Source organism: Physeter macrocephalus, chromosome 14 (assembly GCF_002837175.3).
Source record: "Physeter macrocephalus isolate SW-GA chromosome 14, ASM283717v5, whole genome shotgun sequence".
In the NCBI taxonomy this organism is placed as follows: Eukaryota; Metazoa; Chordata; class Mammalia; order Artiodactyla; family Physeteridae; genus Physeter; species Physeter macrocephalus.
In genome coordinates, this window is record NC_041227.1 from 49,318,942 (window position 1) to 49,334,783 (window position 15,842).

At 52.7% G+C, this 15,842-nt stretch overlaps 1 protein-coding gene across 13 annotated transcripts in view; it reads left to right on the plus strand.

The window, feature by feature from the left end:
* NAA60 (N-alpha-acetyltransferase 60, NatF catalytic subunit) overlaps positions 1–15,842 on the plus strand; it is a 48,588-nt gene that overhangs the window by 21,491 nt on the left and 11,255 nt on the right. For 12 of the 13 annotated variants that reach the window (XM_055090902.1, XM_055090899.1, XM_055090904.1 and 9 more), the window contains exons 2-5: positions 10,612–10,727; positions 12,628–12,757; positions 13,820–13,916; positions 15,159–15,393. In XM_055090902.1, coding sequence (XP_054946877.1) covers positions 10,618–10,727; positions 12,628–12,757; positions 13,820–13,916; positions 15,159–15,393 — 572 coding nt within the window. In that variant the 5' untranslated portion in view covers positions 10,612–10,617. Of the gene's footprint in view, positions 1–7,725; positions 7,788–10,611; positions 10,728–12,627; positions 12,758–13,819; positions 13,917–15,158; positions 15,394–15,842 lie in introns of those variants that run through there. The other variant, XM_055090903.1, reaches the window with a different exon arrangement.

The window sequence follows — 15,842 nt, forward strand, 5'->3', positions numbered from 1 at the left end:
TTCCCTCTTTGTCCTTGTCTGTCCCCAAACCCGGGCTGTAGTTCCCCAATTCTGACCAAGTGGGGCCACAAAAGACGAACAGTCCTTTGGCCGCCCATCGACTGCTGGGATGCTGGTCTTTAGAACAACCACAGGATTCTGCCTCTGGAAGAAGTGTTGGGGGTTGCAGGTGGCATACATGCACAGTGGTCCGAGGACATGCCCTCCACATCTGGTCATTTTATCATGGACATGAGGTAAAAAGCAAAATGGTGAAATAAAATTTAAAACAAAATAAGATCTGTCTCATCTTGGGATATAGTGTAAAGTTAAAGGGCAGAGCTCTGAAACGCAGGATGCCCTGAGCTGCGTAGTGCCCTTATCTCTGCCTTCTCATCCTCGAGAATCTGGTGATGGCCCAAGTTCCAACTGCGGGTCCCCAAGTTCGCTGGCCCCTGGCAGAGGACTTGGCACCTGGCAGTCGCGACCACCTTTTGCAGAGGGCTTACATCTCACTGCCTGGCAGGCGTTTTGCACACTTCCTATGAGGACTTTCATCCCCACTTTATAGCCCTCCCTGCGGCTCATAGCCCGCACATGGCAGGCGGCTGGACAGTGAATTTGAACCCAGATCTGGTGGCCTCGAAGCTTTGCTTAGCCCTGGACTCTGCTGCCTCCTGCTTCACAGGCCCTCTGAGAAATGTTGTAAATCAAAGATCCTCTTGTTTGTTGGTGTCCCATGCACATGGGACGTTTCGGGCCTCAATATTTTGCCTCCCAGAACTCTTTGATTCAAGGAGGCGGAACAAATACTCAAGAAAAACATGATCTTTTTTTTTTGGCTGTGTTAGGCCTTCGTTCTGCGCGTGGGCTTTCTCTAGTTGCAGCGAGCCGGGACTACTCTTCATTGAGGTGCGCAGGCTTCTCATTGCAGTGGCTTTTCTTGTCACGGAACATGGGCTCTAGGCATGCGGGCTTCAGTAGCTGTGGCACGTGGACTCAGTAGTTGTGGCTCGTGGTCTCTAGAGCGCAGGCTCATCGTTGTGGCGCATGGGCTTAGTTGCTCCATGGCATGTGGGGTCTTCCCGGACCAGGGCTCGAACCCGTGTCCCCTGCATTGGCAGGCGGATTCTTAACCACTGCGCCACCAGGGAAGCCCAAGAAAAACATCTTGACTGAGGCAAGGGGATGGATTCCCTCCCTTTCCTGTGGCTGAGGGAGGAGAGCATCCCTTCCCACAGTTGTGTTAACCCCTCCCAGCCCAGCCTGGTGGACAGCACTTTTCCTGTTCATTGATGTGCTGTTTGCCTCAGAATTCCTCAAGCAAAAGAAGGGGTTTCTGAGAGTATTCAGGTAATAGTGCAGGAAAACACACACCTTCCTTCTCTGCTCAGTAGCTCCCCCAATAATCAGAGATGTCCAACGATGCTCTTTGCTGCGACCCTAGTGCCTAGAGCAGGGCCTGAGTTTTTAGTACAATTTTGGTAAACAAATGACTGAATGGATTCTCAGTGTGAAATGGGCGGGAGGTGATAGAAGCTTTGACCCAAAAGAAAGCCAAAATGGGCTGTCCCCGGGACTGCTCCTGGACCACCTGTTGTCTTATTTTTAAATCGGGAAGTGTGCAGATGCACACAGTTGGTGACCCCCAAAGGACACGTGGAACATCACCGCCAGCCCAGTGGGTCGCCTTTTGCCCCTCTCAGTGTCGTCTGACACCCCCCAGCCACATTCTCATTTCTGTCTCCATCGGTTCCTTTAGCCAGTTTTACAATTTCACACGAATGGAATCCTCCACTGTTATCAGTTCATGTTTGAAGGGATGTGTCTTAAATTGTGTGTGAGGAATACGTGGGCTCCCCTCTGGGCATGATGAGGTGGGTTGTACGAGGGAGGCTCTTTGGAACTGGAGTGCTGGGTGTTTGTTTCTTGTCGCCTGTAAATTATTCATGTTCCTCCTACTCTGAGGCTTTGGAAGGAGCCCAGGCTGCTTTGGAGATGGCTCGCCCCACCACGGGCAGCTGCTCATTTGAACAGATGAGCTGTGCCGAGCGCTCAGTTTCCCTCATTTGCCATTCTGAGCCCTTAAGCCCATTTTACCGATGTGCAGGGCGGTACCTTGTGTCCATCACTGGCTTATAGTTCCTTTTCTGCGTCATCCTTCCTGAAGGCAAGAGCTTGGAGTCCATGGCTGTTGGGTTTTTCAAGCTCATAGGCCTGGCGCCTGCAGAATTTCACACTCCTGAGGGCCCAGCGGTCTTTCATTCTTGTGCCATGGACGAGTGTGTGCTAATCTTCCCTGTGCTTCGCTTGAGAAGACACGTGGAGTGCTGGGGACAGACCAGGGCGGTGCTTTATCACAGGGTGCAGGGAGCTGAGGGCTCAGGAAGGGGATTGACAGAGATGTGAGCTGTAGTGAGTTTAGGGAGGTGACTCCTGAGGGAGGCTGCTGGGTTGCAGCGGGGGAGACTGTCAGTGCGTTGTCACTATGTGGTGGAGCAGAGGCCAGGCCAGAGGGGAGCTGGGGCAGGAGTAAAGCAAAAAGGTGGCAGCAAATGTGGCAGTGCGGGCAGTTCCATTGAAGGGAGAGAAGGTGATAGGAGGCTTGTCCAGGAGAGGGTGCGCGGTGTGCACTGGAGGGTATTTGTGCAAAAGAGAAGATTGAAAATGTTGGAGAAGGTGGTGTTTGGGCCAGGGAGGGAGGAGATGTGGAGCTGGGCCAGGGACTGGGGTGCCCCTTAGTGGCCACTTCATTTATCTTCCCAGCGACGGATAGGAGAGCTGAAGCATGCAGCAGGACAGAGATGTCCCAGTGGACAGCAGAGCTGGGATTGACCCTGGGCATGGTGACTGCAGAATCCCTGCAGGGTCTGGGAGCGTGTGGAGGGCACAGAGTCCAGAGCACAAGTGGAGGGTGGCCTAGCCTCAGCAAGGAGAAAGGACCAGTTTGAACCAACAGGAGTAGAAGAAAAGAAGGAAGGGGGCTTCCCCGGTGGCGCAGTGTTTGGGGGTCCGCCTGCCAATGCAGGGGACACGGTTTCAAGCCCTGATCCGGGAGGATACCATATGCCGTGGAGCGACTGGGCCCGTGTGCCACAATTACTAAAGCCCGCGCGCCTGGAGCCCATGCTCTGCAGCGGGGGAGGCCACCGCAGTGAGAAGCCTGTGCACCGCACCGAAGACCCAACGTAGCCAAAAATGAATAAATAAAATAAAATAAATTTAAAAAAAAAAAAAAAGAAAGAAAAGGAAGGGAAGTTTCTAGGGGCAATGTGGTCATGGCCGGCCTGACCACTGGCAGTCTGCTGAGGTCAAGGTGGAGTCCAGAGCACTTCTCAAGCCATTAAGATGATGGGAGCAGTTTTTAAAAGTTAAGTATGGCTTGTTTGGGACTGAGAAGCAGTGCCTTTGAAGGAGGGAGAGGCCCTGTGGACCTGGGGCATCAGGACACAGTCTGTAGAGGGGAGTGGTCTCCAGGAAACAGGGTTGTGTGTGGCTTTCTTCACTGGTTGGGAGTGGAGTGCGCCTTGGGGATCTTGCTGGTGCCAGGAAACCCCTCCAAAAACTGGAACAATCCCATTCCAAGCTCCCAGATTCTGAATCCCTAGCACTTGGCAGTGGAAGGGGGATAGAAGATGCTCCTGGGATGTTGGCTTTCACTCCATCCCTCTGGCTGAGCACTCGGAGGCGCTCGGGAAGTGTGGTCAGGGAGGGGATGCCTAGGTGATCAGGCACCCCCCCCACCCCCCAGCTACCACGTGGCCTTCAGTACAGGGACCCGAGAGGTCATTTCAGCTCAGAAGGAAGTTGAGGCTTGCAGACAACCCACAAGGGCAAGGTTTGGGGAAGGAGAAAGGATGGACCGAGAGGTGAGCTGGTGGGCCCTTCATTGTCTTGGAGAATCTGGTTTCTGTCCTTCCTGGAATTGTTCCACTCACTGACCCCTAAAGGCCAAGGACAGGATGAAGACCCAGGAAACCTGGGGAGAGCTCTCCCTGCAGGCCTGAACTATGCCTTCTCCCGTACAGCATGTCCCTGCTTTCATAGTATCAGCGTGTCTGTGTCTTTGCAGAGAAACGTACCAAAAGGTGGCCTGCGGCTTCGGTGCCCGTCCACCAGCACCCCAGGCCTTAAGACAGAGGGCTGACTCGGGGGCTGTACTCTGGCTTCACCCACCGGCCTCTGTTCTCTAGTGAGTCTTCAGAATCCTTGTCTCTTAAGCCCTTAGGGTGGCCCATAGTGATAGGAGATCAGTTCTGGGCAGACGGGGTCCCCACAGGTGTCAGATGTCAGTCCCTGGCCTCTTCCGTAACGGTGGACCAGCCACACCAGCCTCCCACCTACACCGCTGCGGCCTTCACCTCGCCCTCTCTGGCACCATTCCTTTCTCTCTGGCACACGGGCACCAGATTCTCCATTCCCCAAGCCTTCCTGCCCCCTTCTCCACTCCTGTTGGTTGGGCTGGGACAGATTAACACCATGACATGCTGCATTTTCCCTTAGTTAAATGTGATGTGTTTCTATTTTTAAATCAAGGCATCTAAAGAACTGGCCTTTGAAAACACGGAAGTACTTTTAATAGGGATGCAAGAATCCACAAATAGCTGTGTGTCTTAGAGCCCAGTGTTCTTTTTGAAAGTTGAACAGGGAACAAATCCTGCCCCTTTGGTCAAGAGCATTGTCCCGAGGGTACTCGGGGTAAAATGTATAAATCCCCGGACATAAGAGATGGTCGTTTATTATGAGTCTCTCTCTTTGCTATCAAGCCTCAATTTTTTAAATGTTTTAAAATCAACTTTATTGAAGTTTAATAGACATATGACAAAATGTACCCAATGAGTTTAACATGTGTGTATATATGTGTGTGTGTACATATGTATTTGTGTGTGTAACCACCACCATCAAGATACAAAACATTTCTGTCCCCTCAGGAAGTGCCCACTCAGCCTCCTTGCAATCAGCCCCCTGCCACAGGTACCAGAGGTCAAGGCCTTGCTTCCTGTGGCTCCGGGTGTCCTGTGTCTGCCTGTGACCACCCAGATCCAGGCTCTGCAGCTGGTTTTGTTGGTTGCCTGCACTTGTCCTGCCAGCTCCGGAGGAGAGACTGGTGAGAGTGAGCTGATGTATCCCGTCCGGCAGCTCCTTTCTGCGGGAGCTCAGAGCACATTTGCTGTTGGTTGAGAGAAGAGTGGGCCACAGCCAGTGAAGCACCTGGAGCTCTGCCAGGGATGGTGAGGGTGGGCAGGAATGTCACCCTGTTTCTCAGGCTGGCTTCAGCCCATCAAACCCCAGACAAACCACCTGGAGCCAGTTTTCCAGGGAAGAGCACGATGTGGAGTTTCCTGGCGCAGGTCAGGTATTGGAGCCGAAAGTTTATTTGAAATTCATCCAGTGATTTGTGCTTTGTGTTGACTTCCCAGACAGGGGCAAATCTGAGCCTGATCTTTCCTTTCTCAAAATCACCTAAGCAGCTTACCCCGTGAAAACCCGTAGACAAAACAGATGCACTTGGTTGAGCTTTGATAACTTTCTTTGGTCACTTCTTACACACTCCAAGCCAAAGACAGATATTTTTTCTTTGAATATGAAATATTAAAATTGGCCCAAATCTGGAGTAAGCTGCCAGATCGGCCCTGGTGGGCTGGCGGCTCTTCCTCATTTCTATGAGTCTGTGCCTCCCTCCAGCCTCCCTGACCTTCAGCTTCATCTTCCCCAGAGCACCCCCATCCCCCACCCTAGCGGGCCTGGCTCAGAGGTGGGGGCTGGGGGAGGTGGGATGTGGACCAGCCCCACTGCAGGAGCCCCTCTCCGGTACCAGCTTGAGCCCCTGCAGTTTGACTTGCAGGCTGGAAAGTTTCTGATTCTTTCTGGAATCTACTGTGACTTCCTTCAGAAAGAATAGTTTTTATCCATTTCACCAAAGAAATGTTTACTCTCATGATTGGGGCTGGTTTTTGTTTTCTTTTTAACAGCTTTGTTGAGGTACAGTCCACCTACCATGAATTCACCCAAAGTGTACCATTCAGTGTTTTCAGTGTATTCACAGAGCTGTGCAGCCATCACCATGTTCAGTGTCAGAACATTTCACCACTCCCGGAAGAAACCTACACCCTTAGCCATCACCCTCCAAGCCTCCCAACCCCACTCCCAACTGTAGGCAACCACTAATCTGCCTTCTGTCCCTATGGATTTGCCTGTTCTGGACACTTCATGGAAATGGAATCGTAAGGTGCAGTATGTGGCCCGTTACGTCTGGCCTCTCTCACTCAGCATCACGTTTGCCGTGTTCATTCACATCGTAGCACGTGTCAGTGCTAAATATTCACCGCATGGATGCACGCATTGTATTGGTTCAGGCATCCATTGATGGACATTTGGGTTGCCTCCACGTTGGGGCTGTTTTTTGGTGAGCTCGCAGTGGGCTCTAGCTTACACTCCTTTGCTCAGTTTAGAGCAGGGGTTGTGCCCTCACTGGAGTGTTGAGCAGAATGTGTATAGGGCATCCTGTTTGGCCACTCGGATTAGGCAGGTGGTGATATATTGGGGCTTGTCCCCCAGGATTTTCCCTAAAGGCAGTTGCCACAGGGAGAGGGGGACGACTGTCTCAGGAGCCTTCTCTGGAAAGACTGCACTGAGGGCCAGGCCTCGGCCTCAGATGGTGTGGGGTTGTCAACCGTCCCAAAGGCTCGAGGTTTTGACAGGGGTTTCCTGCGTTTCCCCGCTCTTGGCCGCGAGGGAAGGAGAAGGGGCGCCAACTGGCCCCGTGGTTAAGACTTAGCCCCTCGGGCAGCTTCAGGCACGGCTTCTAAAGCGGCGCCCTTGTCCTCTGGTATCTACACCCTCCTCTTTAAAACTGTGGAGGAGTTTGGGGGTTGTTTAACTTGGGTCCTGGACGGTATTCCTGCCCCCAGAAAGCTCCGAACCAGGCACCCAACCCTCCAGGGCTCCCGTGTGTGGCCGGTGGGCAGCCGCAGCCAGCAGGGAGCATGCTGTGCTGTTCCCAGCGAGGGGTGTGCAGAGGCGGGGTGGCCACTGCAAGGTGGCCTCGTGCAGGATGGCAGAGGTACCTCCATCAGTCACCTGGGGAAGCTGCTGTCCATGCTGGAAACTCAGCCTGTGGAGAAGTCTGGAAGGTTGGTGGTTAATTTTAATTAGGAACATTTTCACACATCCACCTGGTGTACCCGTCATCCAGTTCAATGGTTGTGAACATTTTGCCACTTTTGCTCCAGCTAAATTCAGCTCCAGAACATTCTGCATTTCACCCCTGTATGTCCAGCGTGCATCTCTACAGGAATATGGACATTTCCTACACAACCACACTGCTGTTTTCATGCCAGCAAGATTAGCAGCACCTCCGTGGGTGCTTTTAGAGGTTTTTTGTGGACTCTCTCCCTTTGTGGGGGAAAGAGGGTCACGTGTGCAGTGGGTTGTTTAGAAACCTCGCAGGAAGCAGTGCTTTGTTGTGGCAGGTGTGATGTGTTGGGCCTCGTTCTGCTCCTGGAACTGTACAGTCTGGGGTGACCGTGAAGCCACGTCCTGGCTGTGACTGCCAGGATGTATTCTGGACAGAGATGACTCATAAAACTCAGGAGTTGCCATTTTTGGTCGACAGTCCATTTCCCAAGAGGTGGCTGGCCTGAGGTTCCTGAGGTCACATTCACCAGAGTGTCCTGGGCACCATTGGTGGTGGGGGGTGCTGCTGAGCAGTGGACCAGCCAAGCTGTTCACGAGAGATGGAGCCGGACAGCATCTTGGTTTCTGAAAGTGTGTCCCAGCAACAAGAAAAACACAGGCGATGTGGGAAGGTCAGATTTGCCAAGTCTGGGAGGATTTTTTTGTTGTTTGGTTGGTGTTTTGGTTTTGTTTTGTGTTTGGAGCCAAGAACTCAGCCCAGCAGCTGTGGCTACCCTTTCTCCAGAGGCCTCTCATGTTAATGTCTGTGATGGCCTGGTCCCTGGTCCTGTCATCTGAAAACAAGGACATGGTCGGCTGTCTCTGCCCTGCCTGAGTGGGCTCTCAGAGGTCCCCTCTGAGTGACGAGTCTTCTCAAGAAGGGCGCCTGTTGGGATCCACCAGGCCTCAGGCAGGAGCTCACCAGCTTCTTGTCCCGATGAGCTTCCCTTCACGCTGCCAGGGGGTCACAGGAGGGGCCCCACGTGGGCAGTGTGTGCAGCATGCAGGTGCTGGCTGAAAACACGGAGGAGGAAGAGAGAGCAGGTCCCCTCTCATCTCGGCTCTCCAGCCGTGCTGTGCAGAGGGACCTGTCAAGGTGGCATGGTCCTTACCCTGCAGGGTCTGGCGAGAGCTGGAAAGACAGAACCTGATGTGGGCACAGAGCCATGGAGCTCCTGTAGTACCTCCTCTGCCTCCCTGCCCACCCCATGTCTGCTTCAAGGTCACCATGTTTCCAGCCCCGTGGACCTGACCTTTAAAGCCCCTGCCCCAGCTAGTCCGTGTCAGACTGGCTGGTGCCATGAAGGGGAAGGGGGACGGCGGCAGACCTGTCATTGCCCAGCCTACCCTTGGCCGCCCCTCAAAGGAGCCTTTCTTGCTGGACAGAGCCTACTGGGGTCATGTCCAAGTCTCAGAGACTGAGCAGCTGCCCCACTGGCCCTGTGGTCAAGCCTCAGGGTGGATTCGGCCCCTGGCAGGTGGCAGGTTAGGACACGGCCTTCCCGGGGACCCTCATGGAAACGCCTGTGTCTCATGGGAACCAATCAGAAGCAGGGTCAGGACAGCAGGAGGGCACTGCACTTGGGCTCCCTTTGACCTTTGGGCATTGCCTGGACTCTCACAGTGCCCATTCACAGAACTGTGGTTTCTAGAGTCAGTTTAGGTAATTTCAGGCTACCCCCTGCCCCAACCCGGATGTTTATTATGAAAAATTTCAAATATGTAGAAAAATTGAATGTGTGAACAGTAAGTTCCTATTTTATATCAACCTGCCACTTAGGTCCAACCACTAATAGCGTTTTGTCACATTTGCATTCTAAGCAGTTGAAAAATTTTTGAACTGTTTAGTTTTAGACCTCATGATACCTCACTCCAAAGTATTTCAGCAATGCATCTCCTAAGACTTTCTGCATAAGCACTGTACCCCCCACATCTAAGTCAATTACAGTTTCATGATAATTTCATCATAAATTCATCATCTACTGTCCAGCCAATATTTAAGTTTCTCCAAAATGTTGTTTGACTTTTTATTTTTCCCAGGAAGAGTTTACACATCACATTTGGTTGTAGGTCTCCTTGTCTTTTTTACTCTATTTTTTTTAATGACATTGACTTTTTTTAATTAATAAATTTATTTATTGATTTATTGGCTGCGTTGGGTCTTCGTTGCTGGGTGCGGGCTTTCTCTAGTTGCAGCGAGCGGGGGGCTACTATTCGTTGCAGTGCACGGGCTTCTCATTGCGGTGGCTTCTCTTGTTGCGGAGCACGGGCTCTAGGCACATGGGTTTCAGTAGTTGTGGCTCGCGGGCTCATTAGTTATGGTGCGTGGGCTCTAGAGCGTGGGCCTTAGAGTGCAGGCTCGGTGGTTGTGGCGCATGGGCTTAGTTGCTCCGCGGCATGTAGGATCTTCCTGGACCAGGGATCGAACCTGTGTACCCTCTATTGTCAGGCAGATTTCTTAACCAGTTTGCCACCAGGGAGGTCCCTAAATGACATTGACTTTTTGAAGAGACCAGGCCAGTTGTCTTGTAGAATTCTGTCCGTTCCGTGTGTGTCAGATGTCATGGTGCCCGGGTGCCAAGTGTTACCTGTAGTCGTGAAGTTAGGCCTGGAGGCTTGATTGGCTTCAGGCCCAGCATTGTAGGTGGGAACCTTGAGCGCTTTGTGTATTTCACAGGAGGCACTGGGAGGCTGGCCTCCATCCCTGGGTTACGTGGGACTGCAGGATCTCAAGGGTGCGAGGTTAGGCTTTTCCTTGGCGATCGCTGAGTCCTGGGGATACAGGTGCTTTGTCAGAGTCCACCCGTGGCCTTTCTGCCTGGACTGAATGTAGCTTCCTGATTTAATCGTTGCAACTCATGGCCCCTGTTTTGAACTTTTGGCATGTCTTGAAGTCCTTCTGTGCGCACATAGGGAGGAGAAATGGCCCACCCAGCAAGTGCCACTCTAAATCCAGCAGGTCTCTGGGGCTGCTGAGCCCTGGGTCGTTTGTTGGCAGCCACTGGCCCAGGCTGGGAGGAGTCGGGGCTGGCAGGGCCGTGTGCCTCCCCAGTGGAAAAACAGCAGGTGTGAGGGAGACGTGAGAACCTCTGGACAGAAGTAGGGCTGGTGTGGGCGCTTAGTGGGCAGCTCAGAGGGGCCAAGAGAAGAGAGAACACAGACCAGAGGTGGGCTGCCCTCTGTGGGGCTCAGGAGTATCCCATGTGAGCAGCGAGGGGACCCTGGGTCCCCATCCTCCCTGACCTTCCTGATCCTTGGTTTCCTGCCCTGCAGGGATGGCGGAGGTGGGGGTGTGCCTGTGATGCCTAGTGCAGGGAGTGTTGTAAGGGAAGGAACACTCCATCAGGGGGACGGTGCGAGCTTTCCTGCCTTGCTTGCCTTACAGGTTATATGAGGAGGAGGAGGCGGCAGCATGGGTGGGGTGCAGCCGCCTTCCTGACACCTCCCTCCCTACAGGTGTGAATGACAGAGGTGGTGCCATCCAGCTCCCTCAGCGAGGTCAGCCTGCGTCTCCTCTGCCACGATGACATAGACACCGTGAAGCACCTGTGCGGTGACTGGTTCCCCATCGAGTAAGTTGAGCAGTGTCCCCAGCTGTGGCTTGGGGGGTGGGGAGTGGCAGGGGGGATGTGCGCAGAGCTGTGGGTGCCAAAGCTGAAAGGCTTGCTGTGAAGGCGCTGTGGTGGCCCAGAGTGACCTCGCCTGTCGGGGCCCCGGGCCCTGCTCCCTGACTACCACCGGGCTCTTTGCACCTTGTTGTGTTCCTAGAGATCCCCAAAAGGGCTTTGCTGAGAATCTTTAGTTACAAAGATGTTCCATGCAGTGCTACTTATAATATTCAGAAAACTGAGAAGCTACTTAAGTATCTTAACAGAAAGGAATTGGTTACATACATCGGGGTATGTGTATGCAAAAGTATAATGTTATTCTGCTGGAGGAAAAAAAAAAACCTGTCCTAGAGGTATATATGTTGACAAGGAGAGTTTTTTTACGAGATATTAAGTGGAAAAAGCAGACTAGAAAGCAGTATGTACCACAATCCCCCTTTTATTTAAAAACACATACAAGATAAAAGCTTAGGAGGATATGTACCTCGTAGCAAATGTGTTCGGTAGTTCAGGTGGGTGGATGATTAACATCTACAAGTTTGTCTGGTTTTGCTTGTCTGTATTTCCTACATTTTTCTGTGATATGCACATAGAGCTTATAGTGAGAAAAACAGTGCAAACTTTTAAAAATTAAAAATAAACAAGATCCTGCCAGTCATCACATTTCCGTGAGCCTTAGCCTCAGACGTGTTTAACCTGCTGATGGCAGGAAGGGAGGGATTCCCTTACGTCCCTGATGGGAATGTGAATTGTCACCTTCTGGGGCCACGGGCTAGAGGCAGCTTCATAGGTTAGAAAATAAACGTCATCCCAGCAGTCCCACCGCTGGAAAGTAATCCAGTAAGTCTGAGGTTAGACCCCGCTGAGGGTGACCTGGGGCAGGTAGAGCCTCACCGGCCGGAGCCTCTGTGCCTCTGAGGAGCCCGACCTGCTTGCCTCTCCTTGCAGCTTCCTGGGCCTGAGGCCTCAGGTTCCAAAGATGAGGGAGAGAACTTCAGTCCCATCAGACCATGTGGTGGCAGCTCCCCTCCTGGCTGCCGCGCCACCCGGCACTGCTGGGGTCAGAAGGCGGGAGTGTGATGAGGACCAGGAGAGGAGCCTGGGGGATGCTCAGGTTCTGTGGAACCTTCCAGTGGGCAGGCGGTGGCCTCTACAGTGCAGGCCCGAGTAGAGCACCTCTCTGTGTCGCCAGGAGGGTCTGAGACCCTCCTACAGCTCTTGGTCTCATGAAAGGCATCCTGGGCTAACCCGCTGTGTCCGTTAGGAAACAAACCCATACACCCTCCCGACTGAGCCTCCTTGGCTGAGGCTGAGTCTGCCTTTTCCTCACTGCATCACTGTTCTGTTCCCTCCTCCCCTTGGACAGCACTTGGTGAGCAGCCCCAGTGACCCTGGATACACCTTGCCCTTGAGGCCCTGTCCCTGAAACTCAAATGCCACTCTGCAGCGAACCTGGCTCTCCCCACACCACTTCCCCCAGTCTTGAAAAAGTCTCACAGAATTCTTGGAAATCACCCAAGTGTCCACGGGCTGCGGGGGTCATCAGTCTTAACTCATCCACCTGCCCCCCCCAGGCACTGCTCTCGAGGGGACAGCGTCATCAGAGGTTTTTCCCCTCTTGTCTCTGTGTCTTGTAAGATCGTTTTCCTATCAAATTTCCAGTCCCGTCCAGACAGATAACTGCTTTCAGAAGATGATACTCTGAGAGTGATACACTTCGGTGGAGACTGAGCGATGGGCAGACCCCTCGTCAACCCTGAGTGGTGGACAGAGCAGCCTAGGGTCCCCTGTGGTTCAACTTTCTGAAGCACGACGGGGGTTGGACTTGACCTGGCCGGTTCATCTGAGTTTGTCTCCTCTTCAGGTACCCAGACTCATGGTATCGTGATATCACCTCCAACAAGAAGTTCTTTTCCCTCGCCGCAACCTACAGGGGTGCCATTGTGGGAATGATCGTAGCTGAAATAAAAAGCAGGACCAAGATACACAAGGAGGTGAGTGTATGCAGCAATGACTTGGCAGTCGGTGCCTCTGGACAGGACTGTGGGGCCTTGTGACACAGTCACACTGCCTGCTCTGTGGCCCTTTCTCCTGGGAGCCCAGACAGCGTGTGAAATTCGTACCTGGTTGGTTTCTTTCTGTGTGTTCGTGACAGAGTCGTATATGCATTAAGTAACACGACCACAGCCTTCACAATGATAGCCGTTTTGAAGTAGGGAGGCGGGTAAACGGTACACTGGCCTTTCTGCGGACTTCGAGTCACAAGAGCAGGAAGACCAATGGCAAGCCCACCTGTGTCCAGGCTAACTGTGGTGTGGAGGGTGGGGTGGGGAGTGGGGAGCCGACCCACTCCCAGCATGTGGGAGCCACTCAGTGAGCAGTGGCTGGGACACAAAGGCCAAGTCGCCAAGTGTCCTTTTCAGTGGGGGAGAGAAAACCATACACATGGCAGATCCTTCTAGTTCTTTGTGAGGTAGAAGAACATAAGAACCTTGTGCTGGTTGGATTCATGACACTCCCGGTCCAGAATTGCATCTCCGGAACCAAGAGACCCACGTGGGGCGGTGTGTCACTTGGCTTGGCCTTGGCAGCGGAGGGTGGTGGAGGGCACCACTGCCCACCCTACCCCCCGCCTCCCCCTTTACTGCGAGACCACCTGGGACTGTGTAGGATCCCTAGTTAAAACATTCATACTCTCTTGGGCTGCCTTGTCTCTTGGCGGGTGGACTGTCACGTGCTGAGGGCCCGCTGAGCGGTTCCTTCTTCCCGCCATGACTTCACTCGTCTGGCATCCCTGACCCTCCTTGTCTGGTCTACCACCCACCCCAAGAGAAGCAATTTTTTTGTGTGCTGTTATAGCTGCAGTTTCTCGCAGAAGGGCCCACACCCTCTCATTTCCATGGGGGTGGAGGTGACCCTCTATTGTCTTCTGTTCTGTTCCCTCTGCCCCAGTGTCCCCCCAGGTGTCATGGCTGGGAAGTTGGCAAGTGAGCTGTGTCCTGCAGTGGAACCGGGGCCTCCACTGCTGACCCGACTGTTTCTGACTTTCTCTTTAGGATGGAGATATTCTAGCCTCCAGCTTCTCTGTTGACACACAGGTTGCGTACATCCTAAGCCTGGGAGTAGTGAAGGAATTCAGAAAGCACGGCATAGGTAAGAGTGGCAGAGCTCATAAACCACCACCACCAACTCGCCACACCGCCCCATTCTGACAATTGTCTCTCATAAATACCCCTCAGTCTCTTCCTCCATCCCTGTCCCTCTGTCTGGGGCCAGACCTTCATCCTTCCTCCCCTTCCAACAAGACCCATGGCCCCACCCACTCCCTTGGCCTTCAGCCTGTCCTCTTTCCATACAACACTAGGTCTTTCTGCCATGGCCTCCTTCCCGAATCTGACAAGATCAGATTAATAACCGCTCCCGAATGTCCTCATTTGGGAATAAGCACCTCTTATCGTGCCTCTCGCCACACACACAGCTTATGTCTGATCCCAAGGTATTTTTTTTAATATCTTTATTGGAGTATGATTGCTTTACAATGTTGTGTTAATTTCTATCGTACAACAAAGTGAATCAGCTGTAAGTATACATATGTCCCCATATCCCCTCCCTCTTGAGCCTCCTTCCCATCCTCCCTATCCCCCTCTAGGTGGTCACAAAGCATCGAGCTGATCTCCCTGTGCTATGCAGCAGCTTCCCACTAGCCATCCATTTTACATTTGGTAGTGTATATATGTCAGTGCTACTCTCTCACTTCGTCCCAGCTTCCCCTTCCCCGCTGTGTCCTCAAGTCCGTTCTCTACGTCTGTGTCTTTATTCCTGCCCTGCCACTAGGTTCATCAGTACCGTTTTTCTAGATTCCATATGTGCTTTAGCATATGGTATTCGTTTTTCTCTTTCTGACTTACTTCACTCTGTATGACAGAGACCCAAGGTATTCTTGATTAAGAGTAGAAAACATAATTGAAAAATAGTGCCAGCCACCATTTATCGGGTGCCCGCCACACCTGGGGTGCCGGGCTGCCAGCATGACTCCAAATTCCCATCCCACTGAGCCACACAGCCAGTGAGTGGCAGAGTCTTCATTTGTGTCCGTTCCACATTTTCCTGGGCTCAGGTTTACACTTCATTGTCTAAAAAGGTCAGTGAGTCTCTATTGTGGGTTCAGCCCCTGGTAGGGAACTAGCAGTCTGGCATCCACGGTCCCGGATGCCTGAGGTCCTCAGGTGACAAGCCCCATCGGGCCGTGAGATGTTAGGGACTTCTATAGTGGTTGGTTATGGGAGGTCGGTCTTTGGTCCAAAAGCAGAGAGATCTGTAGAGACCTCTGCAAAGATGACTTCCTTGTCTGCCTCACGCTTCCTTCCCACTTGCCCTGCACCTCTTCCTCCGCAGGTTCCCTATTACTAGAGAGTTTAAAGGATCACATATCAACCACCGCCCAGGACCACTGCAAAGCCATCTACCTGCACGTCCTCACTACCAACAATACGGCTATAAACTTCTACGAAAACAGAGACTTCAAGCAGCATCACTATCTCCCCTATTACTATTCCATCCGAGGGGTCCTCAAAGATGGCTTCACCTATGTCCTCTACATCAACGGTGGCCACCCTCCCTGGACCATCCTATATCCTTTCTCTTTCGGGGGTGAGGTATTGTGGCTTCCTAGCAGGGCCCGTGCGCCAGCTGGAGCTGTGGTTGCCTTCCCATGGCATCCACAAGGCCAAGCTCACAGGACCAGATGTTGTTGTGGGCGGGTCTGGCCGGCACATCTTGGGAAATGACAGTCTGGGTGTGGACGTTGGGAAAGCAGGCCAGCTCTGGCACTCGGCGCTCGCTGGACGTTAGGCTGGTGTGAGGGGAGGGTGTTCAGCCTCCTGGCCCAAGATCCATCCATCCATCAAGTATTGAATGAGAGCCTCCTGTTCCAGGTGCGTGGGGGATACAACAGTGAACGAAACAGCCAGAAGGCCCTGCTCTCATGGGGCTGTGTGCTGGTGGGGGAGAAGACAAGCAAGTGAGGTGAAATGAGCTGTTTGCTGTTTGTTTTTTTTTTTTTTTTTTTTTTTTTTTTTT